General features: G+C 38.8%; 1 protein-coding gene across 2 annotated transcripts in view; it reads right to left on the bottom strand.

Moving 5' to 3' along the window:
• DPP4 (dipeptidyl peptidase 4) overlaps positions 1-18,715 on the bottom strand; it is an 82,498-nt gene that overhangs the window by 31,619 nt on the left and 32,164 nt on the right. For both annotated transcript variants that reach the window (XM_002749392.6, XM_017973435.4), the window contains exons 6-11: positions 15,204-15,256; positions 15,020-15,092; positions 14,140-14,260; positions 11,002-11,162; positions 9,359-9,471; positions 889-1,024 (exon numbers count right to left, since the gene is read on the bottom strand). In XM_002749392.6, coding sequence (XP_002749438.1) covers positions 889-1,024; positions 9,359-9,471; positions 11,002-11,162; positions 14,140-14,260; positions 15,020-15,092; positions 15,204-15,256 — 657 coding nt within the window. The remainder of the gene's footprint in view (positions 1-888; positions 1,025-9,358; positions 9,472-11,001; positions 11,163-14,139; positions 14,261-15,019; positions 15,093-15,203; positions 15,257-18,715) is intronic.

The raw sequence follows: 18,715 nt of genomic DNA, 5'->3' as shown, positions 1-18,715 counted from the left end.
ATGCTGACTAATTCACTTTTTAGAAAAATCCATAGCTTAGCACAGGGCTTGAAACATAACAGGCATTCTATGTTTCTTGCGTAAATAAATAAGTGAATCGAGATACTTGGGACTCCAGTTCTGGGAGATGAGAATCCTCCCTGAGCCTAGCCAGGATCGGAGCAGGGAGGGGAGGTGTGTAGGCACAGGGTCCGTGACTAGATAAGGGGAATTAGGGAGGTGTCTTTGGCATACACCAGCAAACCTCTTCCAGGATCCACCCCTCCTAAGTTGCGGGCTCCCAGAGGGACTTTAACTTTGACCACTATTCTGGTTGGACCTCGTGGTCTCCTGGCTAGAAGCCTCTCAGCACCTCAAGGTTGGATGAACAGAGTCAGCCTCTGGGTTGCCACCATCTCAGACTGGTAATTATTTATTTGCATTCTAATGCTGTTTCCTGCTTAAAGGCAGTGACAGTATGGTAATGGGTTTGTGGCCTCACCATATTTGTTTTGTTTAGCTCACACTCAGCCAGTTATTCCTCATTGCCTATATTATCTTTATTAAAACACACTGCTGAGCTTGCAGCGGCTGGCCCTCCTTGGTTTTTAAAATATTAATATCAGATTCTATCTTGTGGGTTTCCAGTCACCTCCTCTTCCCTTCCCAAGTGATACTATCCATAACTAAAACTGTATGACTAGTCAGAATAGGAGAAATACAAGCACCTCAGGATGGCAGGTTATCTAGGAGTTTTATTCAAGATTTTCTTGCCTCTGGATCAGACAGATTCAGAAAGAAGAGAAACTCAAACCTCATTTCCTGACTTCCAGCCTTCACTCTCCCTGACTGCATAGACCCTCTGATCACATGTTGTCTTAAAAGCAGAACATCCCCATTCAGTCTCACCACTAAGCAGTTCCATCTTCCACTGGACTCATCATAGTCACAAATATCCATGACTGAATAGTTCTGAATCCTCCTCAGCCACTGCAAAGAAATTCTTTCTTGTGTTGCCCATGTCACATCACACAAGTAGTGATCCCTAGAAGGAAGAAAGGAAGGAAGGACAGAGAGAGAATGAATACAACTATTGCCAGACCTTGGTTCAAACAGACATTTTACTCAGTGAACAGAAATCAATCTTAATGGGAAGAAGAATTATAAATGGTTAATGAAACCACTTAATATCATAATATTTTACCTTTTCTTAAAAATTAAAATGCAATTTAACTTGGAATGATAATTGAAATACATCCAGCAGGAAAAGCAGCAACAATATGCTATAGTGGCTTAATATGTGTGACTCAAACCAGGAGCTCAGGATTTATCAAGTCCTCAACTTGGCCTTTGGTGGTGCCAGCAAGTCAAGGGTGATGTTTTCACATCTACTTTCTGCTGTCTTGAGGGAAGTGAGGCTGTGGACACTGGCTAAGATTTGAGTATTTCTGGTAATTCGATGTGCTTCTCCAGAAAATTCTTTCTATTAGGGTGAGATGACATCTGACCCTTTTCTCAACTTCATTTTCAAAAGGGAAAAAATTGACTCACACCTCCACAAACTTTGAAAATCAAAGAAGTATGTTCTAAAAAGATGTTTCTCAAGAGTCAAAACATGAACCCTGCGAAAAAATGAAAGAACCCTGTGGTATTTTAACATAAATTTATGTAAACAGAAGTATCTCTAGCAGTGCATCCTCCCCAACACATACTTAGAAGTTTTGGCACCACCTTCTGATTTATAGTGAAATGCATGGAATTCATAGTCTACTTTTCTGCTTCTCCCTCACGTTATTGGCTGTGGATAGTTTATTTTATGTTTTTGCTCCCTCCTCCTCCCCCAGTGTGGTTTTGGATGACTGTTTACAAATCCCTGCTCTCGAGTGTCTGATCGCAGCCTTGCTCTTTTTGGTCAGAAGGTTCCAAATGAGTGTGTTCATCCCCTTCTTCCAGCCTGGTCTGGTGGCCGTATCTTCTCCCCATCCCAAATGCTCTCATACAATCCACTTGCTCCCTCCTTTACAGGCTGGGCCTACCCCTCTCCTTGCTTGACTGCAAGCTCTTTCACAGGGTGTCCCCAGAGCCTAGTGGAATGCCCGGCTTAACACAAGTACTAATTACTTGTCTGTGGAATGCAGCACTGAAGAAAGGAAAGCACTCTCCTGACCTGTGGAACCTGTCATATTGTCATACTGAAGGAACATAGCTTTGTCCTTCCTCAGAATTCACAGCTCAATTCCAGTCTCCACTCCCTTCACAGACATTTAATCACACAACAAACATTTACTGGGCACTCGGGGTGGGTCAGGTCCTGGATAAAGCCCTTTAAGCTGCTCATAGCTTCATCATCCCCATTTTACAGCTGGGAACACTTAATGTGTGAATGCACCCAGCGACACCGAGCTTCCAGGCTACCCTGCCGCAAGGTGCAGGTACTGAAAGAAGACCAAATCCCTTCACCCAGAAGCAGAGCACAGCATTTCCGAAAATAGGGACGCCTTTTCATTTCAGTCCTTTTTCTTGCTTCTGAAGAACCTATGTACTACCTAATCTGGGTGGCTGGTATTCTCTTGAACACACCATGAGGCTCTCTGGTTGCCCCCTCTTTGTTCAGTCTTGCCCTTCATTCTGAAGTGGCTGCTGTGCTCTAACTTCCTTAAGTCTTGGCCTAAATGTCTCCTCATCTGCAATATCTTCTTGGAAACCTACTTCTCCCACACCACTCTCGCCAGTTTCATTGTGTTCGTCATAAACCGCAAAGCTGCAGGGGCTGAGGATGCAACCGCCTCTTTCCATGCCCAGGAACACAGTCGCTCATCCAGTCTGAGCTTCTGCATCTGCCCAATGCAGGGGAGCTAAATGAGAACATGGAAAGGCAAATACACTTTACCCAAGACAGGCAGTAAATCCATGCAAAGATAATGGAAGTATGAAAAGCACGATAGAAGAGGAAGCTTTCTGAAATAGTTTTTTAAACCAGAGGTTGGAAAACTTTTCCAGCTTAGCGTCAGGTAGTAAGTATTTTAAGCTTTGTGGTCCACCTCTTCTCTGTCATTACTCTGCTCTGCCTTTGTAGCACAAATGCAGCCAGAGACCATAATTAAATGAATGAGTTCATTTAATGTTCCACTGAAAAGCTAAAATGTATATTTCTTTAAGTTTTCATGTATCATGAAATATTATTACTCTTTTGATTTTTGCCCCCAACCACTTAAAAATGTAAAACCTGGGCGGATCATCTGAGTTCAGGAGTTCAAGACCAGCCTGGCCAACATGGCAAAAGCCTGCCTGTACTAAAAATACAAGTTAGCCAGGTGTGGTGGCACAGACTTGTAATCTCAGCTACTCAGGAAGCTGAGACAGGAGACTTGCTTGCACCCGGGAGATGGAGGTTGCGGAGAGCCGAGATGGTGCCACTGCACTCTAGCCTGGGCAAGAGTGAGACTCTGTCTCAAAAAAAAAAAAAAAGTAAAAATCATTCTTACTTGTGGACCACACAGAAATGGGCAGTGGGCTGCATTTGGCCCATAAACCCTGGTGTGCTAACCCTTGTCCTATATCAGTGTATTTTTTTCAGGCCAAAATCCTTTGGACAATCTGATGAAACTGATGTACCTCTCTCTAGGTGGGAAAAGCCTCTCCACTAACATATGTACAACATCTGAAAATTCCATGGGCATTGATTAGGAATTTAGGCTCCAGAAATATTCTTCTCCTTTTTTAAAGTGTTCTGGTAGAGTGAAGGGGTAGGTGGTGGGCAGAATACTTTTGACCATAAATAGTAGATCACTAATTATGAGCCCCAGAGCCATTCAACAGATGTTGGGTGGGGTTACCTCAGTAGAACACGCCCTCTTCAATCCCCTAGCTTCAGGCCACAAAATTTGCAGATGTCAGACAAAGAAACTAAATAGCTCTATCTACTAAAAGTCATAAATTCAACGTCAGGTTCAGAAATCAGCAATATACAAGCAAGTTTTCCCCATTTGAAAACGTTGAGTAATGGAATTTGGGAAGTCAGCCAGGAAACTCACATGCATCAGTCATCTTCCCTGTCCATTTTCAGATCAAAGGTTCATGATCCTGGGCCCTGCATGGCCTGGGTTACTCTCGATGACCCCAGATGTACTCTGTACCCTGTGCATGCTCAGCAAGGCAGTTCAACTGTGGTGCAGACAGGAATTTTTGAATTTTCTTATAAACATACTTCTCTTCAGTGGCAGCCCTGAGCCAAGATTATGCCAGTCTGAGATGTCAAAGAATCATAAAAAAAAAAAACAACCCTGCCAGGCACAGTGGCTCATGCTTGTAATCCGAGCATTTTGAGAGGCCAAGGTGGGCAGATCTCTTGCGTTCCAGAGTTTGAGACCAGCCTGGCCAACATGGTAAAACCCTGTATCTACTAAAAATACAAAAAACTGGTCAGGTGTGGTGGGGCACATCTGTAATCCCAGCTACTTGGGAGGCTGAGATAAGAGAATAGATTGAACCCAGGAGACAGAGGTTGCAGTGAGCAGAGATTGCGCCTTTGTACTCCAGCCTGGGCAAAAGAGAGGGACCCCATCTCTAAATAAATCAATAAATCAATAAAGCAAGCCAATGGCTCAATTGTACTTTTTGCTGAAAAGTTTAAGTACCCACTTAAAACCAGAAAAATCCAACCGGCAGGATTATCTTCTATACTTTGCACAATGCATGCTGCTTTTATGCTGCTTTTATTCTGTAAAAACAGAGGGGCCATTGCTGAATAGCTTTCTTATGTAATGGCTGTGGTAGGGTAGAAGATGGACAGCCCCTACAGGCCAGGACTTCCTGAGAGCCTGGACAGCTTATCCCAGGTTAGACATATGAGCCAGCAAGCTCTTCTACCTTCTGCAGCTGTATTAGTCCAAGGACAATATGGTTGATTTTAATACTAAAGTGATGGAGTAATTTCTGGATGTAAAATAATGAGTTCACACCCATGTGGAGTCTACTATGTGCCAGGAACTGTTCTAAGTGCTTGACATAAGCTCATGACCACCCTATGAGGTGAGTACTATAGTTCATGGTCTGCAGATAAAGAAACTTAACAGCAGAGGATTTAAGTAGCTTGCCCACTATCATTCCACTGGGAAGTGTTGGAGCCAGGATTCAACTCAAGCTGTTGACTTCAGATTCCCTGTTCATACTTTTTCTGTCTATGGAATCTCCACCCATCCCTTTGGGAAATGTTTCTAGCTAGCTTCACCTTCTTCCTTCTTTTCAACATTAAGTTCCTCACTCAAAGAAGAAATCTATTTCTAGAGAGTTGTGTATAAACTAAATATTGTAAGGCAAATTATATGTGGACGCACTGAGAGAGATTTGTTGAGAATCACACAACAGAGAATCCCCTTGGAAAGTGAGTGCTTGTCCCAGCATAATGCCTAGCAAACAGTAGGCATTTAACAAATGTCTGTTGGGTACTATTAATTCCCTTAATTTGTGTAAATGTCTCTTTTGGTACATTAAGGATACTTAAAATAAGGTATTAATTACTAACTGGAAATAATATTGGAGGGAAAAATGTACCAAGAGCAACTGCAACCCTGGAATGATTAATTCAGTGAATCACCCGAGGAAGCGGGCGTACTGCTAGTGCTGGCCACGGGCTCCATGCCACCCTCTGCTCTGATGAGGATGCCAACCCTCCAAGGTTTGCTGACAAATCCCTCAGGAGAGGAATGGATGGGATGAGATGAAGCAGATCTGAGGGCTGCAGCACCCGTACACCCACACAGTCATAGCATGCAAGCCCTAATGTGCCTCTTTCAGGTGTCACTAGCTTCCAGTTTATCTCCTGTGTGACAATCTGAGGTGAAATGTCACAGCTTTATAGACCAGGGGTCATAACAGTTCAGAGAAGACACAGCGAGGCTTTATCTATTGTGTCATTCAGGAGCAGAGAGGGCAGGGATGGGGTATGTCATGAGCTGGGTGTGATGAGCCCCAGAGCCATTCAAGAGATGTTGGGTGGGGTTACCTCAGTACCCCTCTTCAATCCCCTAGCTTCAAGCCACCAAATGTGCAGAGGCAGTGAAGACATAAAACGGAGGGATTTCTATGCAAGGTCATTTTGAAGTCTATTCATGGTGCTGGAAGTGTGAACCATTATTCTAGACACACAAAGTCACCTGGATAACTTATCCATTCATCCATCCACCCATCCATCCATCCTCTGCTTATCTATCCATCTACCCTCTGCGTATCTATTAATTTATTCTATAAATATTGGTTGGGTATGTGCTATGTCCCAGGCACCTGCTACACACTAGAGATACGATTGTAAGATTGGCCTCTACTGCATAGAACCTGTCTTCCTATAGTCAACAATGAATGTACTGCTCTAGATAAAAGTCAGATTTATGATGCTACATTGTGTACTGTTCTCCTTCAAATTTTTAAGCTTTCCAGTTCTAATTATGAACAATAAACACAAATTAGCAGCATAACAAATCTAATCAACTTTAGCACTAAATCAGCGCAGGTAGCAGTGAGGCTCACTGTGGTTCAAGTTCAGGCCTTGGTTGTTGGAAACACAGCCTGGCTGCCCTTCTCACTTGTTATCAGAGAAGCAGGGCTTCCACCCGTTTCTGCTAATTCCTATCAAAATTGCAAACCAGCCTCATCCTCCTGTGGATTTCACTTGCTGCAGGCTCTGTGGCAAAGGGACGCAGCTTAATGGGAAAATGAATGAGGAAAACATGGGCAGAGGTAGGAGGAGGGACATTAATTCCAGCCAGGCTTCCTACTCCAAGAACTAGAAAATCACCAGGTAACAGGCTGGGCAGGTTACTAAGAGGGATAACTCACCTGGATTTAATTGGCCCTGCTGGATCTTTGCATGAGGCCAGAAAATGGTGCTTCATCATGTACTAAGTAATTTTTCCCGGAGAGCATCTAGAGTCTAATTCTAGAAAAACTGCAGCCCTACCAGTGTTAACAGAGACCAGAGCTATATTTTAAATTCTCTAGAAAACACATTCCTGTGGCATTTCCAAAAAACAATATTCTTTGGTAATATACATTTCACACAAATCTCCATAGTGAGGCAGCTCCCACCATGAGTGCAACTTAAAGAACTACTGAGAACAAGGACTTAATGACAAATTCACATTAAGGCCAAAAATCCGTCCTGAGAATTGCTTGTTTCCTGAGCCTAGCACTTCACACCGCTGTGCCTTGGAAAAGGATCTCTAAGTGGGAAAGACTTTGTCTCTTTGGGGAATAAATGAGACAGCAAGAGTAGAGCACTGAGCACAGTCCCAGCCTATAAAAAGGACTCAATACATTTTTAACTCAATTATTCAAATATTTTGGTCCAGCAGGCACAGGTCTTGGTCCCATTCCCAGTTTCCACACTAACTTGCTGTGTGACCTTGAGCAAATGACTTTACCTCTCTGAGCCTCAGTTCTCTCACCCATGTCTCACAGCAGTGTTCTGACTGTGTCCTGGAACCACTCCAGGTTCTGTCTAAGCTCTCAGGATTGCTGCGGGAAGGAGGGAGGACAAGGGCTAGACCTGCCAAAACTGAGAAGCAATCTCCTATTTGTTTTCTGGCCATACACTTGTGTATATTATCTCACTTGAACAAAGGTTTCCAGGTCTTTAAAAAGTTTATAAACCATTGATGAGGTCTAAAGTCCCTTCCAGATGGAATCATTTTCAGAGTAGGTGCTCATGCTTGGCTCATTCTCCCTACAGGCAGATACTAGTGACAGACTGAAAGGCCACACCAGGCTCTGCTGGGCTTTTCCTGGGCAGCCCTGACTTTTCCATCTTAGTGTCCTTCCTCCTCACTGTGCCCTGTTGGAAACCAACCTGCTCAATCTGCACATTCTCCAGGGGGCATGTTTTGATCCTGGGGTCATGAAAAGCCCATGTTCTCCTCCTCAGAATGCCTCCATTCTATTGCTCATACCTCTCATAGAACCCCTGGGAGCATTTATCTGAATGTTTTCTATCATCTACTGATGACAAGCACTATAAGGGCACAGGGTTTTTATGGACATTTGCGAGTAGATACCCAGGCTGCCCATCAATGATGATTAAAGAGGTGGCTGGATGTAACCAAAAGGCAGACTTTAAAACCTCTGGGTAAATTTTTATTCCATTGGATAAACTCGAAAATTTTTTTAAAATGGAATTGATTTCCCTCCAAATGTATGGGTTATTATAGGTATTTCTAACCAAAATACTAAACACAGAGCACAGCCCACAGCCTTCCTGATGTAGTTCATGTAACCCCAGAGAAAATGGTTGCTCCCATACTGCTCTGAGGGTACGTTCAGGAATGTGAGGGCACCAGCTGTAATCACATAGAGGGAGATACGAAGCAGTCTCTATTAGCTTGTTCTTTCAAACCAGAAAGTCAGGTTTTAATACAGATTCCTACTAGGTCATTTTCTTAATCTGTAGGCCTCATTTCTTATCTGTGAACAGGCACACAATGATAGTTGTTGGAAAGACAGGGTGACTTTAAAGAGTCCTAAGATAAGTATGTGACAATCCCTGTATCTGGTCCATAGTGAGTACTCAATGTATGCTAGTTATTTAAAAACAGCAATAAAATCAAATAAATGATGGAAGTGAGTGAATATGGAGCTACCAGATAGCCATGAATTGTACCCAGTATGGTGGTTCCTTTACAGGAAAATAAATAAGGGGCTGAAGACACTCCAGAGCAGAATTTCAAACCACTGACACGATTTCAGCAAGTGAAGTCTTGGAGCACAAAATGACGTTGGAGCTCCCTAAACTTAATCCACAGACTCCCTGCATTTCTCTAGGCCTTACAAGCCTCTGTGGGACCTGACCTTGTCTCCTCCACTCTCTTCTTCACTCAGAAGGCTCCATCCAGTCACCCCAGCCTCCTTACTAGTTCCTCCAACACCGCAAGCACATCCCCTCTGTCCCCTGCTATCGGTGTGGCTGGAGCTCTCCTGCTCTTCACACCACTGCCACAGGTCATTTTATCCAAGAGGCTTCCCTGACCTTCCCTCATCAGCCCCATCATTTTGCTCTGCTCAGGTTATCTTCACCACATTTTTTTTACTATCTGGCATTTTACACAGTTCTTTGTTTATCTGGTTATTGTTTGTTTCCCCCAGTTGAGTGTAGGCTCCATGACACCAGGGACTGGCTGCTCTGTTCATTGTCATCTCCATCTCTAAAGTTGTGCCCAGCCTGAAGACGTGAAGGTGCTCAACAAAGAGTTGCTGAAGGAAAGAATGAATGACCTCCAGCAGGGATGACACAGTGAAGGGCTGCAATCCACTTTGCCATTCACTTTTGAAAAGTTCTCGCTAGAAAGTGCAAAACTGTTTACAAGCCAAGCATTCAGGACAAGAGTCTTACCCTATCAACATAGAAGCAGGAGCAGTGATTTGTATGGAAGTTGCATTGGTGATTGAGCTGAGAGAGTCTGTATTTACAACAAAGAACTTTACAGTTGGATTCACAGCTCCTGCCTAGGAAAAAACAATCACAGAATTGGTATTGACAAAAAAAATGTAACATCATTGCACCCATTTTAAAACTATACAAAAACGTCTGCATTATGGCCATAAAATTATCACAATCAGACACGTTCCAACAATTTAATATAAATAAAATGAACATAAGGGAGAGTCATGAAATGCAACCTTTTCATGGTCAGGCAGAAACAGAATACGTGTGTATATATATATATATATATATATATATATATATATATATATACACACACACACACAGTATATATATAAAACCTGAAGGTCCAAAGCACTTCTGTTTAAATAAGGAATGTTTATATCTTTATAATTTATAACTTTGTGCAAGCAAGGATAAACCTCTTAAAATCAACTCTATTATTTGCAACTATACCCTGACTCCCTGAGACCAAAAGTCTTTGATGGCTGTCAGGATGAACACCTTGGATTCTGCCAAAGACACAATCCACCAGGAAAAAATCAGTTTACCTGAGCCAGCAATGTTAATTAGGAAGCCATCATTTCAACTCTAAATTCAGGTTCACCATGTTGGAGCTTTACGATAAATATTATGACAAAAACCTATAAAACCTTTTTAAATATACACATATATCTTCGATTGACAGATTAGTTAGAAATAATATGATATTTTTAGTGAGAACATTTTATGGAGTTTTTTTGTGTGTGCCAGTTTCGCTCATCAAAAAATAACATTCCACTGAAAACACATCTCCATATTTAGTCTCTGATCTTTTTTTTTCTTTTAACTTCCTCTGTCTTCCTAAAATGGCAGCTCTTCATAAAGCAAATTGAGTGAGTTGGTAAAAATAAAAATCCCCTTTTCCAAATTTCTTACAGAAAAAACAATTTACTATTAGATTTTTCTACAACACTGGGGCCATTATTATTTTGGTACTAGTGAAGAATTCTTGGTTCCCATCTTCTAAACCCCCTCTTCCCCAGCTTACACTGCTTAACAAAGCTCTTCAATTTTAGTAAACATGCAACCCTGAGGGGGAGAACGGCTTTGAAATCCAAGACATAACACTATTATTCCAAATGTAGGACACGAAAAATTTACATTAGTGCCAAATCTATAATAGAACCACTAAAACTAGTCATGTGTCCCGTTAATTAGTAATACAATCTGATATATAATTGAGCTTTGCAACTTCATCTATTGCACAATCCAACTTCTACAAATGAGATGAGCTTCTGATTCAATTATAGCCTCTGTTTTCCTCCATTCAAACATTTTCATTCCCCCTATCTCTTTCAAAAGCATTTTCCCCACTTTTTCTGCTTGTCATTCCTCAAAGTTTTTGGAGAAATTACAAAACCTTAAATCACACTCTTTCCTGGGATAATAAAAATACTTTAAAATTGCCAGATGCTGTTGACTTCAGCAAGAGTAATCACAGCAAGCTGTTGAAGAGAGACTGACAATATTTTCATTAGCAGGAAGGGATTAAATGAAACCATTCTTTTCCCATCAAATCATGGAACCACTGTACAAACAGGAGCACAGACCTTTGGATATGGAATCTGTACAGTCTTTGGGTACTGCAGTGACTCATCAGAGTAGAAGGAGTATTCAATAAGTGGGACTTCTGTGTCGTTAAATTGGGCATATGCTAAAAAAGTGCTGTTTGGAGACCACCACAGAGCAGAGTAGGCACTGAAGACTTCCTCTGAAAAAGACATAAATTGTTCTGTTACAAGAAGTAGCTGATAAATTGGCTTTGGCATTCAAAATATTGTTCTCATTAGCTTTAGTAATTACAGTAGAGTTCAACTAATGAACCACTTTGCATTTGCTGGGCTTCCAAAATCAGAGTAATACAAATGAATAAAAATAAAATCTTCAAGGATATATCTGGATTGTAAAAATAAGTAACCCGTTGGACCATTTTAGAATATTTTAGCATGCAATATTTAATATAAGCTCTACATTTTTTTCTTTATCTTATAATCCTCTAAATTTATGCCTCAAAACATACTAAAAGTAAATTTCACACAGGAGGCTGATTCTCCTTTCTAATTTTCAAACAGTCAACATGCCAGCATACTCTCCCCAACTGGGCTCAGTTTGTACTGAGCCCGCAGGGTACTGGTGGGTGGTGTGTAGCTCCAGGCTATCAAACCAATATGGTGCCCAGAGTTTACAACTCTTGGCACAAACAAGGTGTGGGAAGGATGGATTTAGAATGGCAAGGAATTCCATTGAGACCCCCTACTGAGAAACATCTCCTTGCCCAGCCCAGAAACTGAAAACTCCCTTAGATTAATATGCTACTGTGGTGTAAATGTTCATCAGTAAGAGAAGAGGGTCAAAGAGGGAAGGCAAATAAAAGACAGGATCTTGCTTTCCAGTACATTGTTGGGCTTCTTCTCAATCTCTGGCCAAGATCACTCGTCCCTATGTTTATTATGGGGTCTATACAGGGGACATTCAGCTCTGGCTCTTAATATGTTGAAAACTCTTTCACCAACTGGCAATGGAGGAGTTAAGTAGACTGGGTGGAGACTCTTTGTTATTCCACAAATCTCATGTAAGTGTAAATGTAAAAGCAAAAGCATAGAAACTAGACTCTTAGGGTTGGGAAATCATGAATTCTAACCAGTTTTCAGAAGCCTGATACCTCTTTACGAGTTATTTCCAAATGCTCTTTTTCAACAACAAAAATAACAGCAAAAATAATTACTGCAATAAAATGTAATAATAATTATTGTGATGAGCAGCTGGCATTCGATGAGTGCTTACTGTGTGTCAGACATTGATAAGCAATTGACATCTCAGTTAATGCTCACAGTAACCCATTGCATTGATAAACAAAGTGAGACAAGCTTGAGGAAGATAAGAAATTTGTCTAGGAACACATGGCTAAGAATTGGTAGAATCAAAAATCAACCCAAATCTCCTTTAACTCATTCTTTTCATCTCGGTGGTATACTGCCCTTTCCTGCCTCTATTTTAGTATTTCTAGTAACAGAAAACCTACTACTGGGTTAGGCAGCCTATTCTTCCTTTGACTGCCTCATATTTATATCATTGAGCTATACACAGTCATGTAGCAATTTAGAGTTTACAAAACGTATCAATTTCATCTTCACAATGATCTCTGGGTGAGGATTCATAGCTCATTTCACAGAGAAGGAAACTGAGGCATGAAGAGATTGAGTGAATTGCCTGAAACAAGAACTAGAACCCAGCCCTTATGACTCCAAGTCGTAGTTTCTATTATATTAAGAACTTGTTCATACACTGAGTTGACTTCTCATTCTTTGTGACTTTTACCCATTGATTCTGGTCTCTAATGCTGCTGCAATGACATAAAATCAATATCATCAGAGTTAGATTTTGGGTTTTAGAATTACTTGTAAGTATAAGTAGCAGGTAGTGATCTTTGTCTTGAATTAGTGGCTATTTGGAATGCAGAACGTATTTTTCTATATTGACAATGTAATAATTTCCTTCTAGGAACTGAAGATATTAGACAGCCCTAAGTTCAAGCTGTGAAGCTGTTTTTCTGCATGCGAATGGCCTAGTCATGCAAAAGACTCTCTTCAGCGATTATCCACTTTAGAAAGAATGATAGTGCTAGCTGCCATCTTATCTTCCAGAACACCAGCTGTTTCTGAGGGAGGGTCATAGCTTTGGAAAGAGGCCACACTTGTCAATGATCCTGGAGGCTGGATTGTGCTGTCCAAGTGTTCCAGAATCTCTAAATAGCTAGTGATAGTAAATTTCATTGTAAGTTTTAGTCAAGCACTTACTTGTAGGACATAAAAATTTATCTTTCTTTTAATGTGATTTGTTGTTGTTGTTATGAGTCAATTAAACTTGACTTGGACTTGGTAAGAATGAAAATTGTCATAAAGAAAAACTATTTTTTTAAACTACAAAGAAGAAAAAAATAATACGATAAAATACAGATGAGTCTTTCTAATAAGTATGAGGAAACCTTGTGAACAGTTTGGAACAGCCTCTAAGTGTCTTTTATCCTGGCAAATACAGACATAAAAATTGTTTTTCTAACATTTTCTATATTTCTAAAATGTGTTTCTAATAGTTTCTAAAACTCTGCATTCTAAAAGGGAGAATATTCCTTTTTAACTTTTTAAGTTTTATTAGTCATTTTTTCCCAAGCCTTTCTAATTGCTTTTTCATTCCTAAAAACAGGAAATCATAGTTTGTCCAAGTTTAAATAAATACAAATTCTCTATAAAATAGTCATTTTCTTCCCCTGTATTCTCCAATCTGCAGATGTTATTTTGTCATCTTCTCAATATGATGGGACTATTTAGCTTTCCTTAGTAAATTCTGGGCTAGTTAGGCCTAGTTAGAGAAATATCTGATGTCAATCTGGAGGCTTTTACGTCCCAGTAAAGGCAGAAGATGTCTACCTACACAGTAAAGCCCTTTGTATCAATAAACCAGAGACAAGAGGAGTATTGTCAGACAATGAGGACAGAGGAGTGCTAGGAATAGTTAAATTCTTGGTCTAGAAGACACCTGGTGCTGTGAGTTCTAAGAGAAATTTGATGACATTTTAAACAATGCAACTTATTTCAAAGCTCATTTAAATTTCCCAATTTTAAAAGAAATGTTTAACTATTTTAAAACCTTGTAGATTTTCTGATTTGAAAAAGCTTGAAGGTTTCTACCTTCATAAACCCAGTCAGTTATTCCATTATATATTGCATCTTCTTTCCCAGTCCATGTGATTCTGTGACTTGGTAAATTTGGTTCAATTTTAACATAAATGTCATTGTTCCAAACATATGCCTAGAAGGTAAAAAACAAGAATTGGCATCAATAATAACATGTTATATTTTATCCTGGAGTTTTAGAAACACGTATCAGTTGCAAATGTAAGGCTTATCATAGTTAAATATTCAATTCAAACAGCAAGAGTCCTTTACTCCCTCTCATTCTTAAATTACAAATGCACAGCCTATAATTCCAGAATAATTCTAAAAACACTAATAATGTGTTAAATATAAGAAGCACAGAACTACCAGTATTTGAATGCTAAAGTATATGAGAAAACCTAGAAGACTAACCACTTCTACAGGATAATATATGCTTGTATATTTCTTGTATATTGGAAGAGTGAGTAAAGGAAAGGTAGTTACATTCTAGAAGACAGAAGCATAGTGGCAGATAAACATTAGATCTACTTGTTAAGATTCTTTTGGACTTCTCAGATTCTCCTAGCACTATAGAACGTAAAGATATATCCATAGTAACAGAGAACACAGAACTAGCAGAAAGCAGGTGTGACTCAGAAAATATCTAAGTACAATAGATAACTAGAACTTAAGAATTTGATACGTATTTTCCCAGTGAATAAATATTCCCTATGGGAACTTTCAGGAATTGCATTTAGTTTGTTAAGCTAGTAAAATATTATCTTGGGCAATAACACTATATTCTATAATGAAGTATTGTTCCTAAGATGTCTGCTTTGTATCAGGGTTAGTAACTTCCGCCTATGAAAAATTTGAGCCAATATTTTTCTGACAACAGGAGAGACTCACTAACCAATTTATGACCCATTGGTGACCATGTGATCCACTGTGTGTTGTTTGGAATCCTCTCTTCTCTAATCAGCTGCCTGGAAAAAAAGATGAAAGGAAACATTACTAAAAAGAATAACTCATATTGGGGTTTCCTTAAAAAAATGACACTAGAAAAGCCTAATAGATTTTATTGGGAAGTCACTGACCTTTTTTTTAAATCATAAATGTCATATGAAGCTGTGTAGGAATGCCTCCATTGCTATGAAAGAAAACAGACATTTCAGGCTTCTGTGATTCTTGATAATTTGGCCACTCACTGTAGGAGACCAAGATGATAGATTTGGTAATATATGGTTGTATAATTCTCACGTATTATCATATCTTGTAATTTCCTCCTATAATTTTGGGATTCAAAAGTATCCTGGAGATCTTCTAGTACAAACTCCTCTAGACCTCATCTACAACCTAGCTCTGGCACCACCTCCTCCAAGGAGCTTTCCCAGGACCACAGTGCACCAAAAATGTCATTTTGTACAAATGTTATTGCTAGCACTCACCATAGAATGCTAAGATTGCCTACTTAGGAAAATGTAAATTTTCACTTTTCACCTATCTTATTGGCAAAAGATTTAAAAGATATATAATGCTATTGCTGATGGTGATGTGAAGAAATGTTTAACTTCATACACTGATGATGAAATGTAAAGTGTTATAAATTTTTTGAAAACCCCTGGCAAGATACATTAAAATTAAAATACATATATCATCAATATTTTAACAACCATCTCAAGAAGCTAGGGATGAAAGTCAAACTTTCAGTGACTGCAGAAGCATAGGAAAATAAATACTTTTTTTAAAAAAGGAAATCAAACTAAATCCAAAGTAATCAAATGAAATAAAAGTAAAAGCACTGATAAAATAGAAAACACACAATAGAGAAAAATCAACAAAGCCAGAACTCAATTCATTGAAAAGACTAGTAAAATCGCAAATGTAGTAAAACTTATGTGTAAAACAGTACAAATGACTGCTATCAGAAAGGAAAAATGGGATATCCACAGACATTAAAAGATCATAAGAGACTATTATAAACATTTTTTGCTAATACATTTTAAAAATTAGAGAAAAGGAAAAAAAAATTCTCAAAAAATAATTTCTCAAAAAGAAAATAATGCTGAATAGTCTTATATCTAATAAACAAATTGAATCCAGAAATAAGAAGCTTTACAAAGAGAAAACACCAAGGCAAAATAACTTTACCAGCAAACTCCTTGTTATTTGTTCAAATGAGTTGAGAATTTATTCCTAAACAAAAATCTATACACAAATGTTTGTAGCAGCTTTATTCATAATTGTCAAAACTGGGAGGCAACTAAGATGTCATTCAACAGATGAGTGGATAAACAAACTGTAGTAGATCCATATAATGGAAACTTATTTAGTGATAAGAAGAATGAGCTATTAAGCCACAAAAAGACATGGATAAATCTCAAATACATATTGCTAAGTGAAATAAGCCAATGTGGTCAGGTTACATCTTATATGAGTCCAACAATAGGGCTTTCTGGAAATGGTAAAACTATGGAGACAGTAAAGAGATGGGTGGTATCATACGTTTCTCAAGAGCCATAGATTTGTCAGAATTCACCACTATAATGGTAGATATGTGCCACGTATTTGCCAAAACCCACAAAGAGTCAACCTAGTGTAAACTATAAACTTGAATTAATAATGATGTATTAATATTAGCTCATCAATTATAACAAATGGACCACACTAATGCAAGACATTAAAAATCGGGAAAAGTGGGGGAGGGAGGACAAGGGAGTATATGGGAACTCTCTGCTTATTTTTTATAAACCTAAAGCTGTTCTGAAAAATAAAGTTATATTGATTAAAAAAAAATGAATCAGAGCTAACCAGATGACTTGGAAGGAGTTTCACATGGTATCATTGAGTGAGAAACACAATTTACCAAAAAGTATAGGAATTTATTTTTATAGACCAAGTAATAACTAAAAACATTCCTATATATTTTCATAGAGTTATATGAACAAGAAGAAAAATATAAAAATATGGAGAAATATACATTAGACTTTAGAGAGCCAAGTGAAAAAGGGAAAAAATAAGACTGAAGATAAAAATGTATATGATCACATATTTGCATTTATGAAAAATTATGTCTGAATATAGATGCATATATAAATTTAAGATATTTTCAAAGAAGTTACTTGTCTATATGTCTGCCTTCTTTACCATACTCCTAGAGGTAAGAAATTGTATCTTATTTATCTTTGGATGCCTGGAGTCTATTCTAGTGCAAGCCACATAGTGAGTGTTCAAGAAATACACCAAATTACAGTAAAATTCAAATTGTACCAATGGGGATGAGATGAATTAAACAGATATTCCAAGGATATCCAGGTATATTATAGTAGAACTGAGACAAGAAGTCAGAGTTCCTAACCTTAACTACTTATCACTTCTCATCCTCCTGTGCACTCATGTCCACAAATACTTGTTAAGTTCTGCTTTTCACAAGTCATACATTCCTTTCCTGAATCTTGGATTATTTTGACACACCCCATGCTTGTTTCTGGGCAACCTGAAGCAAAATATTCACTAAAGCCAAAAGGTGTGGTACAAGCTAAAAATATTAAGATAAACTGAGATCATTCATCATGGCAAACTATCACAGGTTGTAAAAGAAAACCCATGATGTTCAGTATCTTTTGAAACTGGTTCATTATTCTGTTTAGTCTATAACCACTGGTAGGTATCATTTATCAGGTATCACTGGATAACACAAGGCCCCTCCCCTGGAGGAGCTATAGTGGAATGCAAGATATGAAACAGTAAACTACAATAAAAGAATAATAATTGGTTGTGTCTAGAGATATAATGGAGGTGGATGGGAGAGGCAGGAATCATAAATTAGGCCTTGGGGAGGCAGAGAGAATTATGGAAAAGATGATTCTTTGGTTGTGGTTAGTGATAGAGAGTGACAGAGAAAGAGTGTCATAGCAAAGAGAAGCTGAATGCAAAGATAGAAAAAATCACATTTAAGAGCACAAAGCTTTGGAGTCTTCTAACTTGGATTCAGGGTTTCACTGTGTAATATGAAGCAAGTTTCTTTCTAAGCTTCAATTTTCCTTTTTGACAAATGAGAATAATGCCAGCAACAATCTAGATGCATGAGAATGCATGGGAAGCACTTAGCAGGGTTCTGGAACATTGTCGACATGGAATCAATGACACTACTATTATCAGTATCTCCAGTGCACTAGGCAATGAGCAGAGATGTTAAGAGAACATTCATAACAGACTGTGGGGATACTTATTCACTCATTCACTCACTCACTTATTTATTTGTAGCCACAACTTAAAAGTGATAATTAGTCATTCTAGATGCACTAACTCAGTCATGGAGAAATCACGTAGTAGAATCTAAAAATCAGTGAAGGATAGACCTCCAAGGAAATATAATCAAATTAGACTTTCCTTTCTTCTAGATCTGTTTCTTAAGAGTCACTCAGTCAAAATATATATGCTGTACAGAAAATTCTATTGGACACTCTTGGAAGTGAAAATAAAAAATAAAAAAGTTGAAGATATAGATCCCCACTTCAAATAGCCTTATAATTCAGCACTTTGCAATAAAACATGTATTCATTTAACAATGATGTTTAGCATGTGCTATGTGACACTGTCCTAGGCA

This window comes from Callithrix jacchus, chromosome 6, assembly GCF_049354715.1.
Source record: "Callithrix jacchus isolate 240 chromosome 6, calJac240_pri, whole genome shotgun sequence".
In the NCBI taxonomy this organism is placed as follows: Eukaryota; Metazoa; Chordata; class Mammalia; order Primates; family Cebidae; genus Callithrix; species Callithrix jacchus.
Note: the sequence above shows the minus strand (reverse complement) of the source record. Positions and strands in the feature narration are given on the sequence as shown.